General features: G+C 39.0%; 1 protein-coding gene across 1 annotated transcript in view; it reads left to right on the forward strand.

The window, feature by feature from the left end:
* BBS5 (Bardet-Biedl syndrome 5) overlaps nucleotides 1-19,565 on the forward strand; it is a 793,745-nt gene extending 774,180 nt beyond the window's left edge. The window contains exons 11-12 of the mRNA XM_044075486.1: nucleotides 18,773-18,796; nucleotides 19,182-19,565. Of these exons, the coding sequence (XP_043931421.1) occupies nucleotides 18,773-18,796; nucleotides 19,182-19,283 (126 nt within the window). The 3' untranslated portion in view covers nucleotides 19,284-19,565. The remainder of the gene's footprint in view (nucleotides 1-18,772; nucleotides 18,797-19,181) is intronic.
* Nucleotides 19,566-25,483: the final 5,918 nt, after the last annotated feature.

The raw sequence follows: 25,483 nt of genomic DNA on the forward strand, positions 1-25,483 counted from the left end.
TTAAGCCATGCTACTAGTTTCCTCATATTCTGTCCTGAACTGAAGAACAAGGAAGAAAAGATTCTTCACACTCTATAGATGTCCACAGGCAGTTCAGCTGCTACCTAGACAAAACTCAAGCCTTCAAGCTGTATAATCTATATGTTGAACATAGTACATTTGTGTAGGTAAACTTTCCATAGCAATAGCAGCAGATGTTCTAATAGATCACAGTTGCAGTAGCTATCCCTTGCTTCATCCCCCTTTATTCTACACATTTTTCCTTTTATTTTGCCAGGGTGTGGATGTATATGCCCTTGTGTATGCTGCTTATTGATGGTTTGGTTTCCTGGCATTGTTAATTCAGGGTTCTTGCCTGTCTTTGTTCCAGGCAAAAACAATATTTGCGCTGTAACTGTCTTTTTATGGAGTTCCTCTCAAGCTCCAGACAGATTAAGTGTAAAGGTGCCCAGAAGTTGAGAAAGCTGGCCAGTCACAAGGGAGTAGGACCCAAATAGCTTAGGCAACTGCAACAATCATCTGTTAGAAAATCTTCTTGTTATGATACATTCTTTATAAAACTGCACTATATATTTCATTAAAGTTTATATACTCTATTACTGTGTATTTATGTATCTTGTTTTCTCCATTAACAGCACACTGTTGCTATGTGTTTATTTCACATCTTTTATCTTCAGTTCCTAAGAATTAATTTATTCTCAGATACTTCTGCTACAGGCCTCTCACTATGGTAGAGTATTTTGTTTGTTTTGTGATAACAAGTACCATAAGATCTTTCCTTAGTTGTTGATTCAGTGCTACCACTATTGTTGTTCTGTTTGATTTAGCAGGTTGCCTATCTGTGCCATAGACAGTCAGTCATGGGTACAAGATGTTACATTTGTACATAATCCTTTTGTGTCTGAAGTTGTATGAAATTATTTAATCATACATAAGAAGGAATAGATGGCTACTATGTGCATTCTTCCCTGAAAGTTGACCTGCCTTGAAGAATTGAAGAAAACATGCACTAAAGTGGAATATAGAAGGGATCCAGGCACATAGGTATATCGGAGCACCTCGGCAAGAGACTGCATTGGTTTACAAGCAAAGAACCCAGAGCTTTTAGAATTCCAAGCCAGAGAATACATACAGGTAACATGGATATAACTAAGATGTTATGATTTACTGTTACAATGACTACTTCTTGATACACCTGTCAACCTCTCAGTCCAAGAAATCTGGACAAAGCCAAAAACAATGGGGGGACAAAGGCCCATAAATAGAGACAGATTTCAGATATTGCTCCTATAAACTTAGAAACTTGCTAGAATTACTTATTTTATATTATTACACATTTTCTGAAGTGTATGAAGTCTGAAACTCAAATATCTCTCATTATTTAGTGACATAAATGTGCAGTGATTTGCCAGAAAACCACAAATTTTATGAGGAATAGAGCAAAAATAAGAGGCAAAAATCTGGATGTTCTGGGAAAATCTGGACAGTTGACAGCTGTGCTTCTTGAAGATGTATCCATCTGATAAGAGGAGGTCTGTCCATTGTAACAGTAGAACTAATGCCCGCAGCTGTTAGAACTGCTTTGTAAGTAAAACTTTTCCAGGCTGTTAATCACACCTTCCTTATCCCATGATGCACCACTGTGCCAAGCCTCACCATATTTTCATTGTCTCACTCAATAGAAGCTGAGAAGAAATGGCCTATGTTGCATTTTTTGGTATTTTGTTAAGAAAATTAGTCGTTTTGGATACAAACTGTTTTAATTTTTTTTCATAATATCTCTAACTTCCACTATATCCTTGAAAGGATTTTCCACTTCTTCTGTGGAATTTTTCCCAAATTCTCATTCTCTCTTTTCAGGTTAGGCCTTGCCCCATTTTGAAGACAGAGCTGTAGTTTCATAGGTGTGCCAGTGGGAGTAAATTCCTCATTAGGACAGGCACATGAAATGGCTATATTACCTTGGGGATACTCACAATGTATACAATGCAAGCCCTGTCTGGAATTCACTAAATTCACATTAAAACATCCAAAGCTGCAGATTAAGCTCTACTTGTTTGACCAGTACTTAACAGTTAGTCATTCTAGTGAACCCTCAGTTTCAACAGCCCAAGGGAAATCTTCCCTATCTTTTTTTTTTTTTTTTTTTTTTGCTATACTAAAATAGAAAGCATACTTTTTTTCTTGTCTTGTTCTCCAGGTCTCTTCATCATTGATTGCTAGCATGAGCAAACCAGTTCTGAAAACACTTCTGATACATATTGGTTAGAATGTCTGACACTTTGCCAGTAGCTATTCAGCTTACAGCTTTTGGTGGTGCCATAAGGAGACATGGGTGTTTGCCCTGCCCCAAAGAGCTCAAGAACCCCTTCATCCAAAAATGTTCTATATCTTGTCACTGTTGCCATTGATTATGAAAGGTTGACAGAGGCCTTACTGAGTGTTCAGGCAAGGCATTCTGGCAACTCTTGCCTGCTAAATCTGTTAGAGCTAGTGGGTCCTAGGGATCCTTAACAGATTTTTTTATTCCTCATCCTGGGTGTACAGCTCTATCTTCAGAATTGCAACAAATTTTACATTTTTTACTAAACATAATGGTGCCAGCTTTGCCACTGAAGATGTTCGTTTCTATATCAGGGCCTGTTTCATCACTGACTATGCAGTATCAGTTTTGGCATTGTATGGTATAGAGTTGATGCCTGTTTTGTCTTTTTGACATTAATCCGGTTGACATCATTACTTTGGTCTTTTATGCTGCTATTGGGCTCAACTCACCTGTCATGGGGATTTTGGTTTTGTCTTTTGAAGTTCATGCAGCTGTTGATGTGAGCATTGATTTAAACCGGGCTATGGTCCTGCATTAGTTATCTTGGAATACTGTATGTTCCACCCCAGTACCAGCATCTTCATTGTTGGACTAGTCTGCTGCTGTGCCTTCAGCATTCCAACCTGTTGCTTACCAGCAGGTCACAAAGGCCACAGTCGATTTGGAGTTCACATCTGATGAGTTTCAACAAAAAAACTTGTCTTCCTCTTCTTTGGATTTCCAATCACTGAATGACCCAGGAAAGCCCATTTCACTTCTGAATACCAAGACCCTCCACCGTAGTATCCCACTGAAGATGTAGATGATTAGAAGGGAGCTAACTCCTCCTCATCACCCTTATAATTCCAAGTTTTGGAAGTACATAGAAGAGATGCAACAGTGAACGCCACTGACCCTGTACCTTCCTTGCAGAGTAGGCACAGAAGGCCAGCAGTTTTCTTCAGCAATCCTCTTGAGCAATACCTCCTGAGTGGACTTTTTTGGCCTAAGACACTGGTCTTGGCAGCAGCTCATATAAAGAGTTGTTAGACCCTGCTTGTTCATCCCCAGTAAAAGGATTTAAGAGTGATTGACAGGCTAGGGAGGCATGGTTATAGGTCTGCCATTATTGCTATTAAAGCAGTGAGCTTACTTGATACATATGGTGGATTTGTAGCATTACATAATTGATGAGAGGCATCATGTCATCAAGGATAAGTTGCCTTCCCAGTCCACAGCTGCCTCATATATGATAAACCTGAGGAACATGTCAGGTTGCATATTTTTGTTCCTTGAGCTGTGCTGCACAAGGAAGACACAGTGCTATCTCAGAAATCTTGGGAATCAATCATTCAGTTTGAAGATTCTTTGGAGTCACAGATTCATCTTTCCCAGTTCATAAGGAAATAATTCCTGTAGCAGACAGATGTAACCAACATAATCACAGGAGTGTTCCCTGTGCCTCTTTCAAGAAGATAGAGTATGACAGCAGATTCTCAGCATATACATGGTGAGCTCATTTCAAGTCTGTCTTTTCAAGGCGAGTGGTTTCAACAAAAGTCTCTTCTCATTAACCTGAAAGAAATGAAAGCAGTTAACATGGTATTAATATCCTTTTGAGATTACTTTCTCCCAGGTGATTCACAGCTCAGTTTAGACAACACAACAGTAATGTGACAAGGGTAGAGTCTTTCCATCTTTAGAAAGAGACACTAAAAATTTTGGAATTGGGCTGTAAGGCATAGCTGTAAGACACAGCATTACAGTGGTGGATTCTTTGGATGGAAAATAATGTTATCGTACAAATGGAAAATAGTTCTACATGTTTCTCAAGATGAGTGCAAGAACTGGTTTGACACGTAGTTCAACGGTAGCACTACAGAATCCTGAAGACCAAAATCCTGAGACCAGAATCCTGAAAGTTCAAAATCCTGAAAACTCAAAAATTCTGAAAACACACAGGATACCAACACTTACTGTATTCCAGTACAAGTATATAGGTTCATAGGTTCATAGGTTCATACTAGGCTATCTGCCCGAGGGCATTTACAAGCCTAGCCCATCGTTTTGTGGCTTACGCCACCCCTTAAGTATGGGGAACTATACCCATTATTTTGCTGTGCCTCTGTCGAGCAGTGACACTGAGGTAATCCCTGGGGTATATTTGCGATCTCCCATCCATTGGTCAAGATTTCTCTTGAACAAGGCCAGCGAGGTGCTCTGCCTCACATATACCGGGATTTTGTTCCACAGCATAGGGAGTCTTTGGGTGATGAATCTATCCCTCCAGCACGTCCTATTAATAGCCGTGTCGAGGTTTAAGTCTCCGCCCTTGTGGCTCTGGTGGATCTAGATTTTTGAGGTGAAGCATATTCATCAAATCTGGGTTTGACATGGCCTTGTATGTTAGGCAAAGGTCACCTCTGAGCAAGCGGTGGCGACTGAATAGAGCTGGAGTTCTTTCAGTCGGGCAGCATAGGACAGATTTTTGAGACCCTTTATCCTTTTGGTGAGGAACTTTTGTGGTCTCTCCAGCTGCTGCAAGTGTCGGGTCAGATACATTCCGAATTGGGCATTGTACTCAATCATTGGTCTGATGAGTGATGAGTAAAGGGAGACCATGACCTCCCTTGATCTAGATGAGAATCCCTTCATGATAAGGTGGGCAATGTAGAAGGTCTTCCTAACTACTTTAGCTACATGGGTGTCGAATGACAGACTACAATCAACCTGGGGGTCCCCAAGTCCCTGATAACTTCTTCTGTGCTCAGTGGATTGCCACCTATTTGGTAGCTAGGGGTAACCTTGTTTTTCCCGAAGGGTATGACTATGCATTTTTTGGCATATTACCCTTCAACTATATGCAGGGGGGCAAGCCCCCCTGCGCCCCCACACCTCATGCTGCTTAAATATATCAACTCCGAGATTGCACTTTACTACACTAAGTGCAATCTTGGAGTTGATATATTTAAGTAGCAGGGGGTGTAGGGGGAACAGCCCCCACATGGGGGCTTATACTTGTAGAATAGTAATATATTTTGTGTTTTATTTCTTCCTGTATGTACTTGTGCTGGAATATAGTAAGTGTTGATATCCTGTGTGTTTTCAGGATTTTGGTCTTCAGGATTTTGGGCTTTCAGGATTCTGTAGCGCTCCCAGTTCAACACACAGGTTCAAGCCTTTTGGTCTTTCATTCCATATCAGATAGTGTAGAGGACAGATATCTCTTTTTCATGGACTCAGACCTTATTTTATGCCTTTCTGATGTCTCTGCTGATTCAGAAGATCTGCTAAAATCAAAGCAAGACAAGTCCAGTCTTTTAGTTGTTCTCTTTTTAGCTAAGTCAGTGATGATTTTCTTTAACAAATCTGATTACCCTTACTTTATGACCCCTGTCTCTACACAAGTTTTATTGACACAATAACAATGTACTGTGTTACATCCAAACCTCAACACTATGAGTCTGTCATCTTTGAAGATACAGTTCTAAAACCTAGCAAAAGTACCTTCTGTATGCAAGTCCTAAACATGTTAAGAGAAGTCAAAAGTCCAAGCACAGATGACGTTTAACTAACGGAAATGGAGAATATTTGTTTCTCAAACTGTAGCACAGGGACTTCTACCTCTGAATTATTTGATCCCAAGACTTTGAGCCTACTTAACTCATTTATTCTTTTCAGACTTGGCAAATTCATCCATCAGAGTGCATATTTTTTTGCAATTTCCACTTGTCTCACTGCCTGTCTATATATTGCAGTGAATCTACCAGTTAAGGTTTTTCTAAAAAGCACCCTACACTTGAGGCCACCAAGAAAAATAATTTCTCCATTCAGTTTCTGTACAGGGACACTGGATAGACATAAAAAGGAGTGTTGCTGAATGACTTTTGCACCCTTAGAGTGTTTTTGTTTTCATGGGATGTGTGGAGTTATTGCCAATTCTTGTAAACAAGACCCCCTTGTTTCTTTTCTTGTAGAGTGTACCTTTCAGTGTTAGTTTTCATCTTCTCAGGTGGGAGCCTTCCCCCTTCCTTTGCTATAGAGAGATTTCCAGAATTTTGAGGAGCTGGATAGGAGTACTGGGAAGGTATAGCTGAAAGCCAAACATGTTGAAAGGCAGCCACAAAACTGGCAGTAAGGAAAATATTTTTTAACTATTTTTTACTCATAGTGCAGTAGAGCACGCTGCCTCTATGACACCATAATTGTTGTCTGTATAAAGAAAAGTAATGCATAATTCCTTCTGCACTGTAGTGATCTGTTTAACAGACTATTTCTTTATTTTAGTTGTTTGACATTTGTTAACCATGTTGGTCCAACTAAGCCATGGACCATTGTCAGTGGAGACACAAGGAGAAAAGCTCCAGATATTTATACAATTTTATGAATATAAGCAAGGTAACAATGAAATAAAGATACAAAAATCAAACAAGATATAAGCATAGTAACAATAAAATAAAGATGCAATATCAAACAGTGGCTATATATCATAAGAGTTTACAAATATGAGAAATCCAAAAAGCAAAATAAACATAACTGTGGCAAAAAAAATAGACTAACACATGGGTAGTAACTTTGAACTTGTTTTTATTATGTATGGAATAGGGGGTGAAGCAGATTAAGCCTTACCCTCCTAAAGGTGTTAGCAGGTAGCAGTAGTAGGAGGACGAGGTAAGGGTCAACTCTTGCAAATGTATAAGTGGTAGAATGTATGACATTCACTAACATGATTTTTTAAAATGCATTAAAACGCTGTACTCTGAAATGAAAACCAGTTAATATTTTGGTTTTTCAAGTGCATTTTTAAGAAATTTCAGCAGCTTTCTAGAAGCTTGGCTGAGTTGGCCTCCAGCACTAAATGCATTTCTCACAGGTTAATTTGTAAGTAGTAGACTAATAGCCCTTGTGGGCCATTTTAAGCCTAGTAAGTTTCTCTTTTTGTGCTTGACATAACCTATCACATTTTGTTATAGAATGGCCTTACACATCCCATGGGTGGTAATTCTATATTACCCCTAATGAAAATAACTGGGATCATATCATAGATAATTTCGGGTCTATATTACACCGTCGAATGCTTAAAAAAGTGAATGATGATTAATCGACCCCATGTAAGTGAAAGTTTACAATGTTGAAACCTCTGTTACAAAAAATAAATAAATAAATAAATAACTTTAAAACATTACATAAAGTGGGGAGCTTTGCCCCCACACACCCCTACTTAAATATACCAACTCCAACATCGCACTACAGTGCCCAAAATGGCAAAGTAACAAAAACGGCCAAGCAAATTCTTTCCCAGGCAAAGAATTTGCTTAAAAGCAGCTTCGCTTTGTTGCCTTTTCGCTTTTTTATGTGCAATCATGTAATAGGAACCCATAATTTCAGGGGACCCATGCATGAGGTAAAGCATTTAGGAGCTACCTCTGTCCATTAGTAGTACAGGGAACAGTCCTTGTAGTCATCTTATTAACTCCAGTGCTGGAAGAGTTGATAAATTAGTATCTAAAGCTTATTCACATCAAAACCATTTCCTTATTTTAAAAGTTGAAAGTATAGAGAAATTAAGACAAAAATGCAAACATGCTTATCCGAAAGGATAAAGAAAAAAGCATTATCTGAACCCGGAATGACGTAGAAAATGTTAGACTTTGCAAGATCCAAACAGATGTCAGAAATGCAAATTAAGAAGACTAAGGAATGCAAGGCAGAGACTATCAGCAAAACTGAAAGTGTAAAGGAAGTATATGGAGAGAATAACTTAATAATACAGAATGAAACTACAGTTGGGTCAGTGAATATAGCAAACAAAGAGAAGCTAAAAAAACAGAAGAGTGGAAAGCAAAATAAGCATACATTCTTGTTTAATCCAGATGCTTTGTGCAAGGTATCAAAGGCTGCCTGTGAGCTTTGAAAGACATTTTTAATTATTTTTCTGAAGTTCTCCACTTATGATCTAACTAATTATGATGATGCCCTCTGTCCAGTAGTATGCATGCTGTTTTTGTCCATTCTGGTGGACAATTATTGCTGCCAATAAGATTCCACTGGACATAAAAAAGAAAAGCATACGTTTTTGAAGATGTGTACACTGAGGTTAGCCATTTTTTTCTAATAAGTTAATTCCTTTTTAGGGCACATAAAAACACTCATTTATGAAGAGTCGTGGATGGCTGCACACATTTATCTGGATGGCTGCACACATTTGTCTGAGTAGATATGTTCCTAAATTGAATAGATTGCCACTAAAAAGAAAATTACTTAATGTTCTGAAAAAATAGAGGACTTTGTTGTTTTACAGTCTGCTATTAAAAGAGAAAATATTTTAGAAAAAATGTTGTGCTGTAGTTTTGAAAATGTTATTTGAAAAGGAATAACTGATGTGCTGTAGTAAGGCTGAAAGCAAAGTCAAGCTATGTCTGCAGAGTGTTGAGCTAAAGTGAGAAGTAACATACATCAGATCTTACATATTTTTTTCCTTGAAATAAAAAGGAGTAATGTGATTCTCAAGCCATCTAACAAAAGGTTCTAAAAGAATGTAGACATAATTTGCTTCAGAGTTAATTTAGTGCCCAGTTTGTCTGTCCCCCAATACCGCCACACATCTAGAATTTGATATAACACCATTCTAACTGACAGGCAACTAATAGCAGATGCTTCATGAAGGGAATAATTTGGCTTGCTTATAGGTCTACTTAGTAAACTCGCACAAAAGGTATGTTAAGGATTCTTTTTTGCCATCTGCACATTTTCATGTCCTAAACTCAGCTTTCATGTGCCTGTGTTTCATGCTTGATGTATCCTATCATGTAGTATTTAATGTGGAAGAAGTGCTGACATTGTTAGTTTGGCACCCTGCTGCATACAGTACTGTTATTGAATCTATGGTAACTTTACTTTGCCAGCCTTTTCACTTTCCCCTTATGTAACAGAGACATTTACTGTTTCCTGTCTGAAACTTAAACATTATGTTAGAAAGGTTACTTTTGATCCTCTGCAGTGGTAGATGCAAAGGTCTTTAATTCTTATCTTGGAAAAATGTATTCTTATCGGTTATAATTTCAAAGATGAAAATTTCTGAACTCCCAGTCTTAATGCCCAAGAGTCTCTGTCTTGATTTCTACAATGATAGCCTGTCTCAGGATAAATTTCTTTCTTGTGCATGATGTCTGTCTCAAGATGAATTTCTTTCTTGAACATGATGTGGTAGCATCTTTTTCATTTAATCATTCAGTTCTCCTTCTTCTCTTCTTTCCGAAGTATGAGAAAAAAGGAAACGATCTCTTAACACATTTTAGATTTTCATAGAAAACACATTATTTGGAAGAGGGTAAATATATCAGAAATGCTGACCAACTATTTGATTCTTTCCTGAATGGAAGACAGTGTCTTCCTGTTGTTAAAACTTCATCAGAGTGGTTAAACCATTGGATTGCCTTTTGTTTTGATAAAGACAACAAGTCTTTCAAAGGGCCACTTAGGGAATACTCTAGCAGAGTTACTGCAACATTTGCGTCTTACTTTAGACGTCTGTTTACTCAGGATACATTAGAAGCTTCCATGTGTAGTAAGTAATATGCACACATTCACCAGATATTATGTTGAGCATCCATTTTAGCAGTAGTTCTGACTGTGTAACAGTTAAATCGCAGAGGATCCTGTAAATGTTCACCATTGAGGATTTCTCTGCATCTGGTTGCAATCTCGCCCTCATGTTGAATTTAATAGTGAATTAACCCTTTCTGAGGAAGGACAGTGCAACAGTGGGCATATGCTGTCCATAATTGTGGATCTTTGGTGGAAACTTGAGTTCACTGCAGCAATAAAGAGCACTCACCCACTACTTCCCAGAGATTTGCTTTTTGATAAGGATTTGGACATGATACAGTCATTTGACCTATTGGTCATTACCTCTCTGTATTTTTGCTGTCTGTTTATTTATTTATTTAATATTTGTTTATCAGGAAAGTCTGACTTGGAACAAAGCCAATTTTCAGCAGAGGCCTGAGGAGAAACACTCTAGATGCATGTCTTTGTAATGTGGGAGTATACCAGCGCACCTGGAGGAAATCTACACGAATGCAGGGAGAACATGCAGACACCACACAGAAGGCATCCCAGCCCAGAATCGAACTGGAGAACCTCTTGCTGTGAGGCTACAATGCTACCACTGCGCCACACTAGTGTTGCTTTATTGTCTCTGTACTGTGAATTTCACACTACTTTTTGAAAACTTTCTTGCTCTGAAGAACAGAAGCTGATGTTTGGTACTGTTGTTCTGTGATGTTGACCATTCTCATTGCTGCAGTAGCCTGTGGGTTGTATCCTGCCAAGGATACAGTGCCCAGCAGGCTTCGCAAAGCACTGACTCCCTCCCACACAGTCACTGTGGCAGCATATAGGCTAATCTCATTTGGAGGGAGCTATAAAATTTATTTGCTTATAATTATTTATTTATTGACATTTGATTGCCAAGAACTTCTGACTGGGTAGGTGACCATTTTCAGCAGAGGCCTTGGCAGAAAAGCTCCAAAGTATTGCAAAAACATTTTAAGAAAAATAATTTTACTATCTGTAAACAAATAAAACAAAAACATCTACAGTTTAAATAATTATACCAAATTAGGCATATTGTGACCTCATTTGTTAAGAACTGTTACAACTTAGATGACAGTGATTTAGTATTTAGAGAAATTTTGGCCAATTTATTAAAAAATTAAAGGTAATTTGTATAGTAGAAATGTGAATTGCAAAATGAAGTGAGAGGGGAAAACAATGTCATGGCATACTTAGAACGAGCATAAGAGAAGATAAATAGATTGAAATAAGGAAGTGAGCGAGTAAAGAATGGAGAGTAAGAAGGTATAAGGTATGAATATGTACTTTTTAAAATTTAAGGATATAGTTTATCCTGAGATTGAACAAGAACAAAGACACATTTTGGCTAGGAAGTCTTTCAGAGTGGTTTTAAAGAACTGGAGGAAGGGTTATTGACCTGATAGGTACAGGCAAGGAGTTCCAGATTTTAGCAACATGGTATAAGTGCAGACCACACCCAGCAGATTTCATAGGTTTGTGGTCAGAGAGGAATTTTTCATCATTGTATCGTAATGACCAACTGGGAACGTAGTTGGGTAGAATGGTATTTAGTGCTGGACAAGCAGATTGATGCTGGATAATTTTATAGGTGGTAAGAAGCTGTGTATATGTTAGTTGATGGGGTAGGTCTAACCAATTAAAAATGTTAATGCTATACAGTGATGGGTTCTGAAAGGGATATTTGCTGCAGATTTAGCCACTTTATTATAACATTTTTCAAGTTTTGACTTTTGTGATGCCTGGAGGTTAGTAATGATGGGAGCACTCGTCAGACGTCTCTCCTCTGTTTCCTCAAAATTAGTAGTAGCTAGAGTGACTAACAATCTTCAGTACTTTCTTGCCACCTCATGCAGATGCATCTTTGAGGCTTTTCTGGAGAAGCAGTCAACCAAGGCTTTCTGTCAGACAGATAAGACCCCTTTTGGGGATCTCTTCCACACATATAAGTAATAATTTATCATATTTTACTGTTTTCAGTGTTTTTAGTAGAAATTGTGGTATATCACTTTAAGAATAATGGCTTTTCGAATATGTCAGTAGATATTCCTTGATAACCGTTATTGTCTGTCTAAGAACTGCTTTCTAGTAATGGACTGTCATTCCATTTACTAGGACTTATTTTTGGTGTAGTATTTTAGACAGTTGAAAAGTAATTTTCAAGGGGAGAAATATTCCTTATGTGAAAGGTTCTGTTTATGTTTACTTATTTAGTTTTATGTGAATTTGCAAGTCAGTTGTTGTTGTTGTTGTTGTGTCTTTCGGCTTTTCCTGGTTAGGGGTCGCCACAGTGGAACTCCAGTCTGCTAATGATTGGCAGTAGATTTTTATGTGCCGAGTTGCTGGCCCTGACGCACAACCTTCAACGAAGGTACGCCCATTCACGCATGTCTGCACACAGAAGACGCTCTAGCTGAGAATCGAACAGGACAACATCTTACTGTGAGGCAACAACGCTACCGCAGCACCACCACCGCAGTTGACGTCTGAAAATATGTGTCTGTATTGACAGCAGAATTTGCATGCTGCTTGTATATTTTTCTTTTGAGGAAGTATTACTTTTTTGTAAGGGTTGTGTGTTGTTTGTGCTTACTAGTGACAACTTACCCTCCAGCTGACTGTTATAGGCATAGCTTAATGCCAATTAGGCTTCTTCCCCATCTACAGCATGGATACTAATCCTTGTCCTGCTAATCCTTCTCCAAATGTATCTTAAAAAAAAAACAATTAAAGCAAAAGTCCTTGTCCTCTTTGTGGGCTTATTGAATGCCTCAGCTGATGGGGACATGACTCTGCAGTGAACACTGCAGTCTCCTCAGACCCCTCTCCTATTTCCTCAAAACCTTTTGGTATAACCTTCCAGCCACCATGGACTGGGGATCAGACACGTCCTCTGCAACTGTTCCCGTGTTCACCTTGGGCATGGGAGAGACATCCATTTTAGATACTGGAGATACCTCAAGAGAGTCTTCTTAGGGTGCGAGGGGGAAAAAGACCTCTTACTCAAGATAATACACTTTCCCCTAGACATTCTCCCTTTAGGGAAATTCCTAGGAAAAAGAAACAAAATAATCGTATAGAAAACAGGGAGATGGCTTCTGTGGCTAAAACAGATATTATTTACCTTGGCCAGGAGTTTATTTCGGTTAGTCAGTTTTGGATACCTTATGCCACATCATAAAACTTGTTCCCCTTTTTCTAAGGATGAGGAAGTTTTCTTTTTTTTTCATATTATTCAGATGTCGACAAAAACGGGGTTATGTCAACAATGGGTTCTATAGCCTAAAACAATGATTCTGTGGCTAGTGAGCCTGAAGTTGTACAGATGGTGGCATTCTCTTTTTCTGAGACCATTTCCAGAATAAGGGATGTATTTTCTTGGGAACAGATGGATGTTCCCCCTGAACTGAATAGACATTTTGACTTACCTGAACAAGAAGCCCTCAATACTGTACCCATTTCTACTATTCTACTAGCATTGGAGGATGACTTTAAAGCTAACTGTAATGCTCCTGATTCTCTCCCATCAGTTCCTAAGAAAGCAGATAAATTGTATAGTTTTTCAAGCTATCAAATGTCATTATTGGCATCTTAGAGCAGATCCAGCTGCAATTATGCCTATGGCTTTGCAGCAGGAAACCTCCTTTTCACCTCCAACCAGTTCCTGGGGAAAGAAGGTAAAGAAGGTAAATTGTTGGACAGACAGGGTAGCCAGCAGAATCATTAACTACCAGGGCTAGGTGTGGAAGTTTATTGTAAAATGTGCCAGTAGCTTAGGAGAGTTTTCTGTTCTCTGACCCCTAAGAGTAGGTCTTATAGGAATCAGATTGTGTCTAAATGTCTCAGTTTTCCAAATATGCCTTAAGAAGTGTGTATTATTTTGCTGATACAGTTTTCAGAGCTTCAACTTCAACTACTGTTTTAAGCAGATTTGTTTGAGTATGGAACCAAAACATTTCAGTTGAGTTAAAGTCAGAAATGTTGAGTTCCCTTCTAAATACAGAGGTTTTATTTGGACTTTCTGGTACACGGGTCCTCAAACAGTGGGATGAAGTAGGTAAGTTCATTCAGGGAGAATCAAGGATTTTTCAGGTCTCCTGTTTCTTCCCTTCCAAATCCCATACCCATTTCAAAGGGCAAAACAGGCAAAAACCACAGCCTAATACTAGGCATTCTCCCAAAAATAAATAACAGGAAGGAACCAGTCATAAACCCAATACAAGTAGTTTTCCCAAAAAAGGATCAATCACCAGCTTCTGAATGACTGTGCCAGGGACCTAGTCATCTTCCCTCCTCCCCATTCCCTGTTTCTCTGCCAGTTTCACAGAATCTGACCCTCAGTGTAAAAGTATTGTATCAGATAATTTCATATGAATGGGTTTAGAAGGTTATCCTGAAGGATTACAGCTAGCAATGGATAGAATATTTCCCTCCTTTCATGGGGATCCCTCCTCACCCTCCCAATCAAACAGAATGGTTTCCATGAGTGCTCTAACATATATTACAATCTGGAGTCATTTAACAAGTCTCTGCATACAACATTGGAAAAGGCTTTTATTCCAGAACAGTTCTGTTCCCAAGGAAGGAGCACTCATGGAGACCAGTTTTGGACCTCTCCTTTCTTAATCTGTTTGCAAAAGTTCCAAAATTCAAGATGTTAACCCTTTAAACTGTGTTAGCACTTCTCCCAGACCACTGTGTTATGGTAACTTTAGACTTCAAAAATGCTTACCTTCACATTCCTGTTGCACACAATTTCAGGATATACATACAATTTTGTGTATCTGGATCAGAATGTTTTTAAAGCCCAAGTGGCAGCCCATTGCAGACTGCAAGATATCCACATTTTCCTTATTTAGACGACTTGCTTATCTGTGCAGAGTATTTGCCCAGATGCAATGAGTCCTTAACAAAGGTTGCTTCTCTCCTTTCTCATCTGGAATTCCAGATAAACTTGCAAAAATACTCCCCGGCTTTGTTACACAGGACTGTATTTCTATGGTACCTTCTAGGCACTAACATGCAAAAAGCCCTTTTGCCCTAGCACAAGATGAATTCATATCGAGAAGTATTCCTTAACTTTTCTGTTCTGTTCCAAGCTTCGGTTAGAGGATTCCTTAAGAGTCTTGGTCTTATGTCTTCTATAATCCCCCTGATATTATTTGCCAGATTGTACATAAAAAAGAGTCAGTGGTATCTTAAAAACATGAGTAACAAGCATATTCGCTCCCAAGAGTTTCAAATTCCAGTACTGGGTTTGTAAAACTACAACTGCAGTCTTGAAGGATCAGATGGCTGTCAGTCCTGGGCTCTGTTTTTCTCTTTGCACCCCAAAACAATTTGTCTTGACGGACTCCATAGATTTGGCTCAGGAAGCACTTTCTATGAGAGTAAAATGCAAGGCATGTGGAGCAGTTTGGATAGACAAAAACACATAAATGTCAAGAAAGAAATGTTGGCTGTAATTTATGACTTAAAGGCTCTACATTGTCTTTAGGAATAGGCGCTCTTCCAGTGATTACAGAGTACACAACAGTGGTGTAGTACTTGAATGAACAAGATGGTACTAGATTATACCCTCTATGGCAGCTAGCAGTGATAGTTTGGGAGTTAGCTCTCCAGCACTCCCTAACTCTTCAGGTGTCTTACATGCTGTCAGCAAAACATTGCGGCAGACAAACTCAGAACAGATCCTGGGCAGACCTTCATGAATATAAGTTCAATCCAGAGGCATTCCAATAACCAATTCAGATGTTGAGAACACCTCAAGTAGATCCATTTGTCTCCTTTCAAAACATAACTAGACCAATTCTTTTCCAGAAATCTTTGCAACCAAGCCTGGAGAACAAATACTGTTTCATTCCACTGGTCAGGGATGTTCCTTTATGTTTTCCACTCTTTCCAGTGATTTCCAAGGTAGTTCTAAAGATTCAGACAAATTTACCAAGAATCATTATGGTTACTCCATTTTGGCTCAGGTAAAATTGGTTCTTCCATGTTTTGGAATTGGTCAAGGGTAATTACCACAAACTTCCTCACAAACTGAATCTACTCATACAGGACGAGGGGAGTTTGATAAACCCCAACATCAAACAACTTCAACTGATCGCCTGGATGATTCAATTTTGACACGTTTTAGGCACATTTTTGTGAAGATGTACAGCAGTTACTAAAGTAGCCAAGAAAGCCTGCTACTAGAAAATCCTATATTGACAAATGGAAAAGATTTTTTAGTTTGCGTTTAGCCAGTAGCCAGGGTCCATCAGGAATTTTACACCTTTGATGCTCAAGTATTTGTGTGAGTTATGCACATCTTGCAGCCTTTTCAGATTGTCTGCCCATGAATCCTCCTCTTTCTTCTCTGTTTGTGACTGAACAGTTTCTGAAAGGAGTGTTGCACATGTGGCCCATTCGCAAACAAATTCCTCCTGCATAAGATCTCAATTTTGTGCTGGAAAAACTTACTTTGTCGCCTTTTGAACTTGCCCCTTTGGTTGAATTGAGATTCATTACTTGAAGAACTTCTGTACTTATTGCCAGCTGAAAGAAGAGTATCTGAATTGCAGGCACTTATGTTGGGGGAACCCTGTCTGGCTTTCCATACAGATAGGGGGTCACTCTGTGGACTTGCTCCTTATTCAGGCATTTGGTTGCCTCAGAGTTCACTTTTGAATCAAGTCTTCAGTTTCCCTGTTTTTTATCCAGACCCTAAAAACAAGGTAGAAAAGATTCTTCATGCCTTGGATATGCAAAGATAATTTAGGTACTATCCCAACAGGACCAAGTCCTTCAGGAAAGCTGATCAGCTGTTTATTCCCTCTTCTGGACTTTTTCAAGATAGAAGTCCTGGATTATTGTGCTTTATTATTGCCATCATGGCAACACTATTCCAGACAGGGTTAAAGCTCATTCCACCAGGGCCTTAGCTTCATTGATAGCATACTGAAAATGTATGAACTTTATAAGCATTCTAAAGGTAACGGTTTGGTCCTCCATCAATTCATTTTCTAAGTACTACAAACTGGATTCATTTTCCAGATGCAGAGCTGGCTTTGCAAGGACCATTCTCCACAGGCTCCTGGACTCTTATCCTTTCTCTTGCCAGCTTGGATAGACTTTGGTAATCTAGGCTACTGCAACAGTGAGAATGATGAACATAGTTCAGTTGTGTAAGTTGCACTTATCCATAGCAGTACATGTGCAAATTCTGCACTGCTATAGTAGCCATTTGCACACCCCACCACCCTCACTTTACCTAGTTAGAGTGGATTACAACTTATGTTGTTCTTCTGTTGTTGTGGCTTTTGTTAGTGATGTGATTATTTGATTCAGGACGAATTTCCCTTTTTTACATTTAGGGGCAAGAAAGTCCTGAAGATTTCTAGGTGCTGCGTCTGCTTTTATAGTTCTGTTCAAAAAGGATTAGCCTAAAGACAGCCAGAATGACTGTGAGAGATGATTAGAGATTTGAAATCTTGACGAGTGGATGGGTAATAGAAAATTCACCCCGGGATCACTCCAGTGGCCCTGCTTGATAGGGGCACTGGGAACTAACATGAGACGGCACAATGCCAGGGAATGCTTTGGGCTAGGGTTGTAAAGGCTCCAGGGCCATTAGCCTAGTACACACCTATGAACCTATGGAAAGCTGATCATGTGCTGTATCCTGGGCTACTTATTTAGGTGAACTCAGTAACACTTTGTACTGCTAGAGTTGACTCTTCATAGTTTTATTCAGAAAAGCATGTCATCCTCAGAATAAATGTGAGATTTTATTTCAGAAAAAAACATGTCAGCCTCAGAATACGTGTGAGGCTATAGCCTGGACATGCTTGTGTGTGTTGGTATCTGTCTAGTAGTACAACAGGCACAAGTTTAAATAATAGAAAACGGCTGGTGTGTGCATTTGTCATATTATTTTGGATAGCATTTACCCTTATCTAGAGGTATCAGATTTGATTCATTAACTGTGGCTTTCATTCAAGGAAAGATGGCATTTTGAAAGGACTTGATCACTTTGTCATTCACTTGCCCACTGATAAAGTGGTTTTCAGAGGAGTGACATGGAATACATACCTTTGCTAACTATTCTTGAAGCACCTATTCTTGAAGTAAAGCAGTTTTTAGGATGGTAGTATTCTAAGAGATCCTGTTTTGCTGTTCAACACTATGATTTGTCTTGCATCTTGCAGCTGCTTGGGATCTTGTCAGGTGTCCTGTGAATACTGCTACAGGAGTACTCCCCAAAGAAACATTATTGAGTTGTGTAAAGACACTAAGCATAAATCCACATATTTTGTAGGGAGCCTTCTGCATCAGTATGAATACCCATCCAGCATCTCCTGTTTGAATATGAAGCAGGATCTGTATTTGGGATAAGGATGTAATGAACTGGTTATAATGTTATGTAGTTATTAGCATTTGCACTGTCATTTGTTACCCTGGATTTTCAGTTTAGATTCTGTTGCTGTTAGCACTGAAGGCAGCACTTAGTAGTCCTGCTTTTATTCAGAGTTCATTCTAGTGCTGGCAATGCTTCAGTATGAGAAAGATATTGGACTCAGACAGGAAAACATTTTAATGTTCTAAAAAATGGTTAAATGGTAACCGACATCACTGATAGGCGGCAATATGTTAAGAATATTGGTACAAGAATCTCCTTCAGAGATCTACTGCCATAGTGCCTGCTTTTGTACAACCACAGTACTTTAAATATACTAGGAAAAATAGAGCTACATTAGCATAAAAGCTGTATTTAAATCACAAAAGAAGTTAAATGCCCACTGTGCTCAGTAAATAAAAGACTAATTTTAATTGTTGTGTGAAAAAGCTTTTCTTATATACACCTAAATTGTCACTTTTATTTTTTAGGCTTATTTTGCAGATGGGAATAAGGTGAGTCATCTAAAAAAAAATCACACAAATTCACAAATAATTAGGGGGTATTCAGAAAAGCTTGGCACATAGGCAGATCACTAATTACTGCAATCCTGCTGTTTTCTCTCTTTGTCTTGTTTTACCTACTACCAAGGACTGCTACTAGCTCTATGTCTTAAATGTATATATTTTATACTTAAGTGCAAAGCGTGTTTAGATGCACAGTTAGCCCCTTTAGCTGCATTCTGTGAAAGTAAATAACTATACAAAATATGGCTTGCAGTACTAACTGCTTTACAAAAGCACTGAGCTTTTCTGAATGCCTCAGTATTTCATTATTTGTATTCACATGTCTATATTTAGACAGACTTGTTTAAAAGCTTTTATATTCCTCCCTATGCAGCAACAAGATCGTGAACCAGTGTTTTCAGAAGAATTGGGACTTGCAGTCGAAAAACTGAAAGAAGGATTCACTCTTCAAGGACTTTGGGAAGTGATGGGTTGAATGTGCTGTAAATTTTCTTCTGTAGATTAAATTGTCAGATGATAGTTAAATTGTGAAATCCTGATTAAGTCCTGTTAAAGGAGAGCTGTATTAAGCTGATCCTCTGTATAGCAATTTACTAAAACCACTCTGCTGATGATTAGGTTGGAATAGCCTTTATCTGTTTGAGTGTTTCTACGTACACTCTTTTAGTCAACAGTATTGTGAATTCGTATAAATATGATGGATGATATCTTGAGTCACTGAATTCTGTATAGGAAAAAAAAAGAATTGTGAAAACTATGCTGACCATCTTTTATTTATCTTTCATCTTGGGATCCAGGATCCACTGGATAGAGCAGTGTCTCTCTGACTCAGTAGGTCTTCTGTCCATGTCTCCATGACAATACAAGACTCTCCATTTACATCTAGGGCAGTGCTGGGTGAGTGTCTATGAAGTACATGGAACAGTCTGACGATTTGGGGGCAGACACAAATGCTGGTACTCGTCTTATCTCACATTCCATTTGAATCTCACTTTCCCCACATTTTTTCTCTCCCTGCTCTCTACAGTTTGTTTTAGAATATGTGGATATACCACACCTCTGTGCATATCATTATTCTTCTTGTGTAGATGTCAGCTTACACTACAGATAAAAGAAGGCCAGCTTGATCTTTCCCATCAAGAAGAGCAGAATTACAATATAGCATTTATTCTTATACTTAATAGTCCTCAGACCTTGGCTTATTCTTAATTCAAGACTTGGAATATTCAGATGGTGTCAGTTGAAGCATGCAGACTTTTAGCACATGAATGTTTTATTTATATTTGTTCACTGATCAAAGATATAACAGAAAGGAGAGAGATTAAGACATGAAGTATAAGCTCAGTGCAAGTAAAGTTCAGTTAAAATACATTTTATGAGACTGTCAGTGTAAAGTGTATGAGTGGTTGTGATGTACAAGCAGGAAAAAATGGTAATGTGTGTGTGTGTGTGTGTGTGTGTGTGTGTGTGTGTGTGTGTGTGTGTGTGTGTGTGTGTGTGTGCATGCATGTGTGTGCGTGCGTGCGTGTGTCTGCCTGCGTGCACGCGCGTGTGTGTGTATGAAAGCACAGACTCATACTCAACTTGTATATAAACTGGCTGAAACATTATCATCTTCTGAACCATAGATATTTACTGTAACCTTAACCAAGTCTTTCGCACTTCAATGTGCCCAAACTGTCAGGCAGCCCCAGCTGAGCTGACTAAACGACAGGTTTGGGCACCAAGTCCTTCATTTACAGCTAATGCAACTTTGATCATTCAAACATCTGTTGTTATGTTTAATTTCCTTACACAACTGTACTTTCACCTACAGTATGTGTTTGGGGTGTGAGAAAAAACAAGAACATACCCGCAGTAGTGGTGCTGCGGTAGCGTTGTCACCTCACAGCAAGACGTTGTCGCGTTCGATTCTCAGCTAGAGTGTCTTCTGTGTGGAGGCATGCCTGAATGGGTGTGCCTTCGTTGAAGGTTGTGCGTCAGAGCTGGTAACTCGGCACGTAAAAATCCACTGTCAAATATTAGCGGACCGGAGTTCTGCTGTGGCGACCCCTAACCGGGATAAGCCGAAAGACACAACAACAACAACAACATAGTGAAAAACAAGTTGTAGATAACACATGCAAGATACCATGGCAAAAACTAATTTTGCTTATTTCATATATAAAAATGATATTCTCCTTGGTGATGTTAATATAAATTGGCTAGCTCTAAATAACCCTAACTCCACCTGAAGTATTAATCTACATGCCTTTACTCAACTGATATCTACATTCAAACATTACAACAACTCTCAAATTCGTAGTATCCTACTGGACTGGATACTAGTATCTGAACCGTCTATATATCATAACCCAGAAACCCTATCCAATTCCCTTAGTGACTACTCTCCAGTAAAAGTCACGAGATTTACCCCCCATTTTACTAGAATTTATAGATACAAACTCTCCTGACACCTTTAAGACCCTTCTCTCTAGAATAAACTGGAGGCATCTTAAAGATGAAGCAGTCCAATCTTTTATCTCTTTTTTTCTTAATATATTAAACTCACTTGCACCCCTTCATACTATTAAAATAAAATCAAAACTATCCCCATGGCTCTCTAAGGAAACCCGCTCTCTCTCTCATGCGAAACAGGGATAGGCATTGGAAAATCTCGATGAGATATAAACTCCCCTCTGACTTGCAAAAGTACAAATGTGACTAAAATAACTCATTGATAAAGATAAAAAGGAATTCTATTCTAACCCTCTTACAGCACTAGAATCTAATCCCAAAAAATTTTGGAATTCAGTCAACCAAATACTTCATCCTGGAAGCCCTACCCATATAGGACACCTGAAGAAACTGCTACTGTCTTTAACACCTTTTTCATAGAAAGTGTAACAAAGATGGTTAATACAAACTCCCTGCCCCCTGCTAATAATTCTAATCTTGCAGTCCTGACTCCTGTTTCCTACTCCTCTAAACCTTTTTCTTTGCAGCCTGTATCTACTACCTTTATCAAATCTCTTCTCTCGAAATTAAAACCCTGCTCTACTTCTGCTGACAATATTCCTTCCTACTTCAGCTAGCTGCCGATGTTCTTGCTTATCCGTTATCAATTTTAATAAACCGCTCTATCACTGAGTGTATTGTTCCATCTATCTTGAAATCTCTAATTTTAGGCCAATAGCCATTTTGTCATCTCTCTCTAAAATACTTGAACAATGTATTCATAAGCAAACTCTATAATACTTAACACAAGAAAACCTACTTACTCCTACCCAGTATGGTTTTCATCCAAAACACAGTCCAACTACAGCCTTTATCTCCTTTACTAACATCATTTCACTGGCTCTTGATAATAACAAACTTGTATCTTACTTACTTCTAGACCTCACTAAGGCCTTTAATACTGTTTCACATTCTACTCCTGGCTAAACTGACAAATCTTAATTTCTCCCCTGCTACTGTATCTTGGTTTTCTAGCTCTCTTTCTGATAGATTACAATAAGTGAAATGGCTCGCAGCACTCTCTCCCCCTCTCCCTGTAAAAATGAGTGTTCCCCAAGGATCCATGCTAGGCCCTCTGATATATAATATTTTCACCAATCTACTGTATATTTCTTGCACTTAGTCATCTCTTGTGCAATATGCAGATGATTCTACTGCAGTCACTATCTTTGACTCTCCCTCCAGTCTCATCTGTATTACTCAGGCAGCCTTTACAGCAGTTAAAACATGGCTCACCAGCAATCAATTAATCTTTAATCCCCCCAAAAAACAAACTCTTACTCTTCCTACCTAAAACTCTTAATTATCTCATATCTACTTTCACTATACTGTCACTAAATAAGACGCCAATAGTACCCGAATCTAACGCCAAACTCCTAGGTGTCAATTGACAATCAACTTAAATTCGACTTGCACATCAACGATTGCATTAGGAAGACTCACCAAAAGCTAGGCCTTCTATACAGAAACAGAAAGTTCCTCACCTCCAAAGCCAAAGAAACCTTATCTCATACTTATCTCCTACCCAGTCTACTATATGGTTCTCAAATACTCACAAATCTCAACACTACTCTCCTAGCTAAACCTAACTCAACCTACAACAAGGTAGCTAGATTCTCTGACATACTTATAAAACCCATCACTGCATCTCACTAAAGCAAATGTATCCTCCTATATATCCCACTACTCACCATCTAGATCTCTATGAAGCTCTGACCAAGACCTGCTACTTATCTGTAAACCTAGGACGAATATTGGATGCAACTTATATAGTTACCATCCTACCATTGCATGGAACAAACGTCTTCAAATTAGGTTACTAACTCAACCAAAACAATTCAAAGCAGTTGCTAAAGAACACTTAAAAACCCTATGGTCATGCCTCTGTTCCCACCCAACTTAAAAATGTCACCATCTCTAAACCTCCTAATATCTAAATACTACTCATATCTTTTCTCCTCCTCTCTCCACTCTTCCTACTTCCCTACCCTTCAGCTTTTCCTTACTAGTCACACTCAACTTAGATGTCTTCTGCCTTAGCAAAACTCTTTACTCTTCAAAATATCTCCACTAAACTGTCACCTGATAACAAAGAGTGGTCTATCCAGAGCTAATACTCTAAGACTGTTAGACTGTGCTTCATCCCACATTTCCCGTAAACTAAAGATGATTCTAAATATATAAAAAATGTTTAACGTGTTTTTTTTTCTAAGCTTGTAATTACCTAACTGAATAGGCTTATGTAAACTTTTCATTTTATTTGAACATCTGAATATGTAACTTTTTAATGTACTGTACAATGTATTGGAGATTTCTCCCCGGGCCTCCACTGAAATAAGGCTATTTTCAGCTCAGTTGGATTTTTTTTCACGGTCAACAAATGTAAAATAAAATAAATAAATGTTATATTGCATAGTTTCTTTGTATTATTTGCATTTTTGCAGTGTTATTTGTGACTTGTGATCTTGGTTATTATGTCATCCTGGCATGGATACTGGCAGCCACAGATGTAGTCATCACCACTAAATCCTGCATGCACTGACATTCAGGTGCAAGTTAGTTTGACCGTAGGTTTTCAGTCATGAGTGGCACAGACATGCCACCAGTCCGATATTGTTTTTTTTTTTGTTTGTTTGTTTGGTTTTTTTTTGGGGGGGGGGGGGGTTGTTTTTTTTATATGAGGGCATATACTTCAGGCTGGAAATTCTCCACGTACTCAAGACTCCTAATATTAGAAAGCAATGGAGTTGGGGGAAATGGTCCTCAGAAAATGGGGCATAATGACAGGCCTGCATTTTGCTTGTAAGTTGATCTTTGGGTTATTGTTATTATAGGTTCATAGGTAGGTACTAGGCTATCTGCCCGAGGGCATTTATAAACCTAGCCAGAGTGTGTCAGCTTTCGCCGCCCCATTGATTAATTAACTGAGCCTCTGTCAAGAAGAGCCAAGGAAGTGATCCCAGGGGTGTATTTTCTGTTACCCATCCACTCGTCAAGGTTTCTCTTGAAGAGTGTTAGTGAGGGGCTCTGCCTAATGTAGTTAGTAATTTTGTTCCAAAGCATGGGGAGTCTCTGTGACAGGAATCTATCCCTCCAGCATGTTCTATTTATTGTGGCGAGGTTTAGCTCACTAGAGCGAGTGGCTCGCAGTGACTTGGATTTCTTTAGGTGGAGCATGTCCATCAATTCTGAGTTGGACATGGCTTTGTAAGTCAGGCAGAGATCACCTCTGAGTAAGCGATATCCCACTGAGTACAGCCAAAGGTTTTCCAGTCAGGCTGCATAGAACATATGTTTGAGGCGAGCAATCCTCTTGGTGAGGTATTTTTGTGGTCTTTCCAGCTGTTGGAAGTGTCTTGTGAGGTACATCCCAAATGGGGTATTGTACTCTATGATTGGTCTGATGAGTGACGAGTAGAGGGGCACTATAACCTCTTTATTTCTAGATGCGAACCCTTTAGTAATTAGATGGGTTACATAGAAGGATTTCCTAACTATTTTGGCAATGTGATTGTCAAAGGAGAGATTACTGTCTACCTGAGTCCCCAGATCTCTTATTACCTCTTCTGTATTAAGGGAGCTGCCACCTAAGTGGCAATACATGGGTGTTTTGTTTTTCCCAAATGGGATGACTATGCATTTTTTGGCATTTAACTTGAGACCATGACTTTGACACCAGGTGTCCATCTCAGTAAGGCCCTTTTGGAGAATGTCCGTGTCAGCTGGAGAGTCAGTTATAGCTCCCAGTTTGTAGTCATTGGCAAACTTGGTTAGTCATAGTCCTCCTGTGTTTGCCTGTACTTCTGAGAAGTATATGCCGAACATTAGGGGTCCCAGGACTGAGCCTTGTGGGACACCACTTGTGACTGGTTTAGAGTCAGAACTGGAGCCTGCTATTCTTACCATGTGAGTTCTGTCTGTAAACCAGCTGGCACCCCATCTTGTGACGTAGGGGTTTATGTTCAGGCTGGTGAGTTTTTCTATAATTCCCGAGTGGGGAATGGTGTCAAAAGCCTTGGCGAGGTCAAGGTAGGCTGTGTGAACCACCTTCCCCTCATCTATGGCCTTGGTGACTGTCTCGAAGAAGTGAACCAGGTTTAGTAGGCATGATCTGCCCTTAACAAAGCTGAACTGGGTCGGGTCAAGTGTTTGGAGGTTCCCAATGCCTTTGTTAATGAG

This window comes from Protopterus annectens, chromosome 6.part1 (genome assembly GCF_019279795.1).
Source record: "Protopterus annectens isolate FY-2018-M chromosome 6.part1, PAN1.0, whole genome shotgun sequence".
Taxonomy (NCBI): Eukaryota; Metazoa; Chordata; order Ceratodontiformes; family Protopteridae; genus Protopterus; species Protopterus annectens.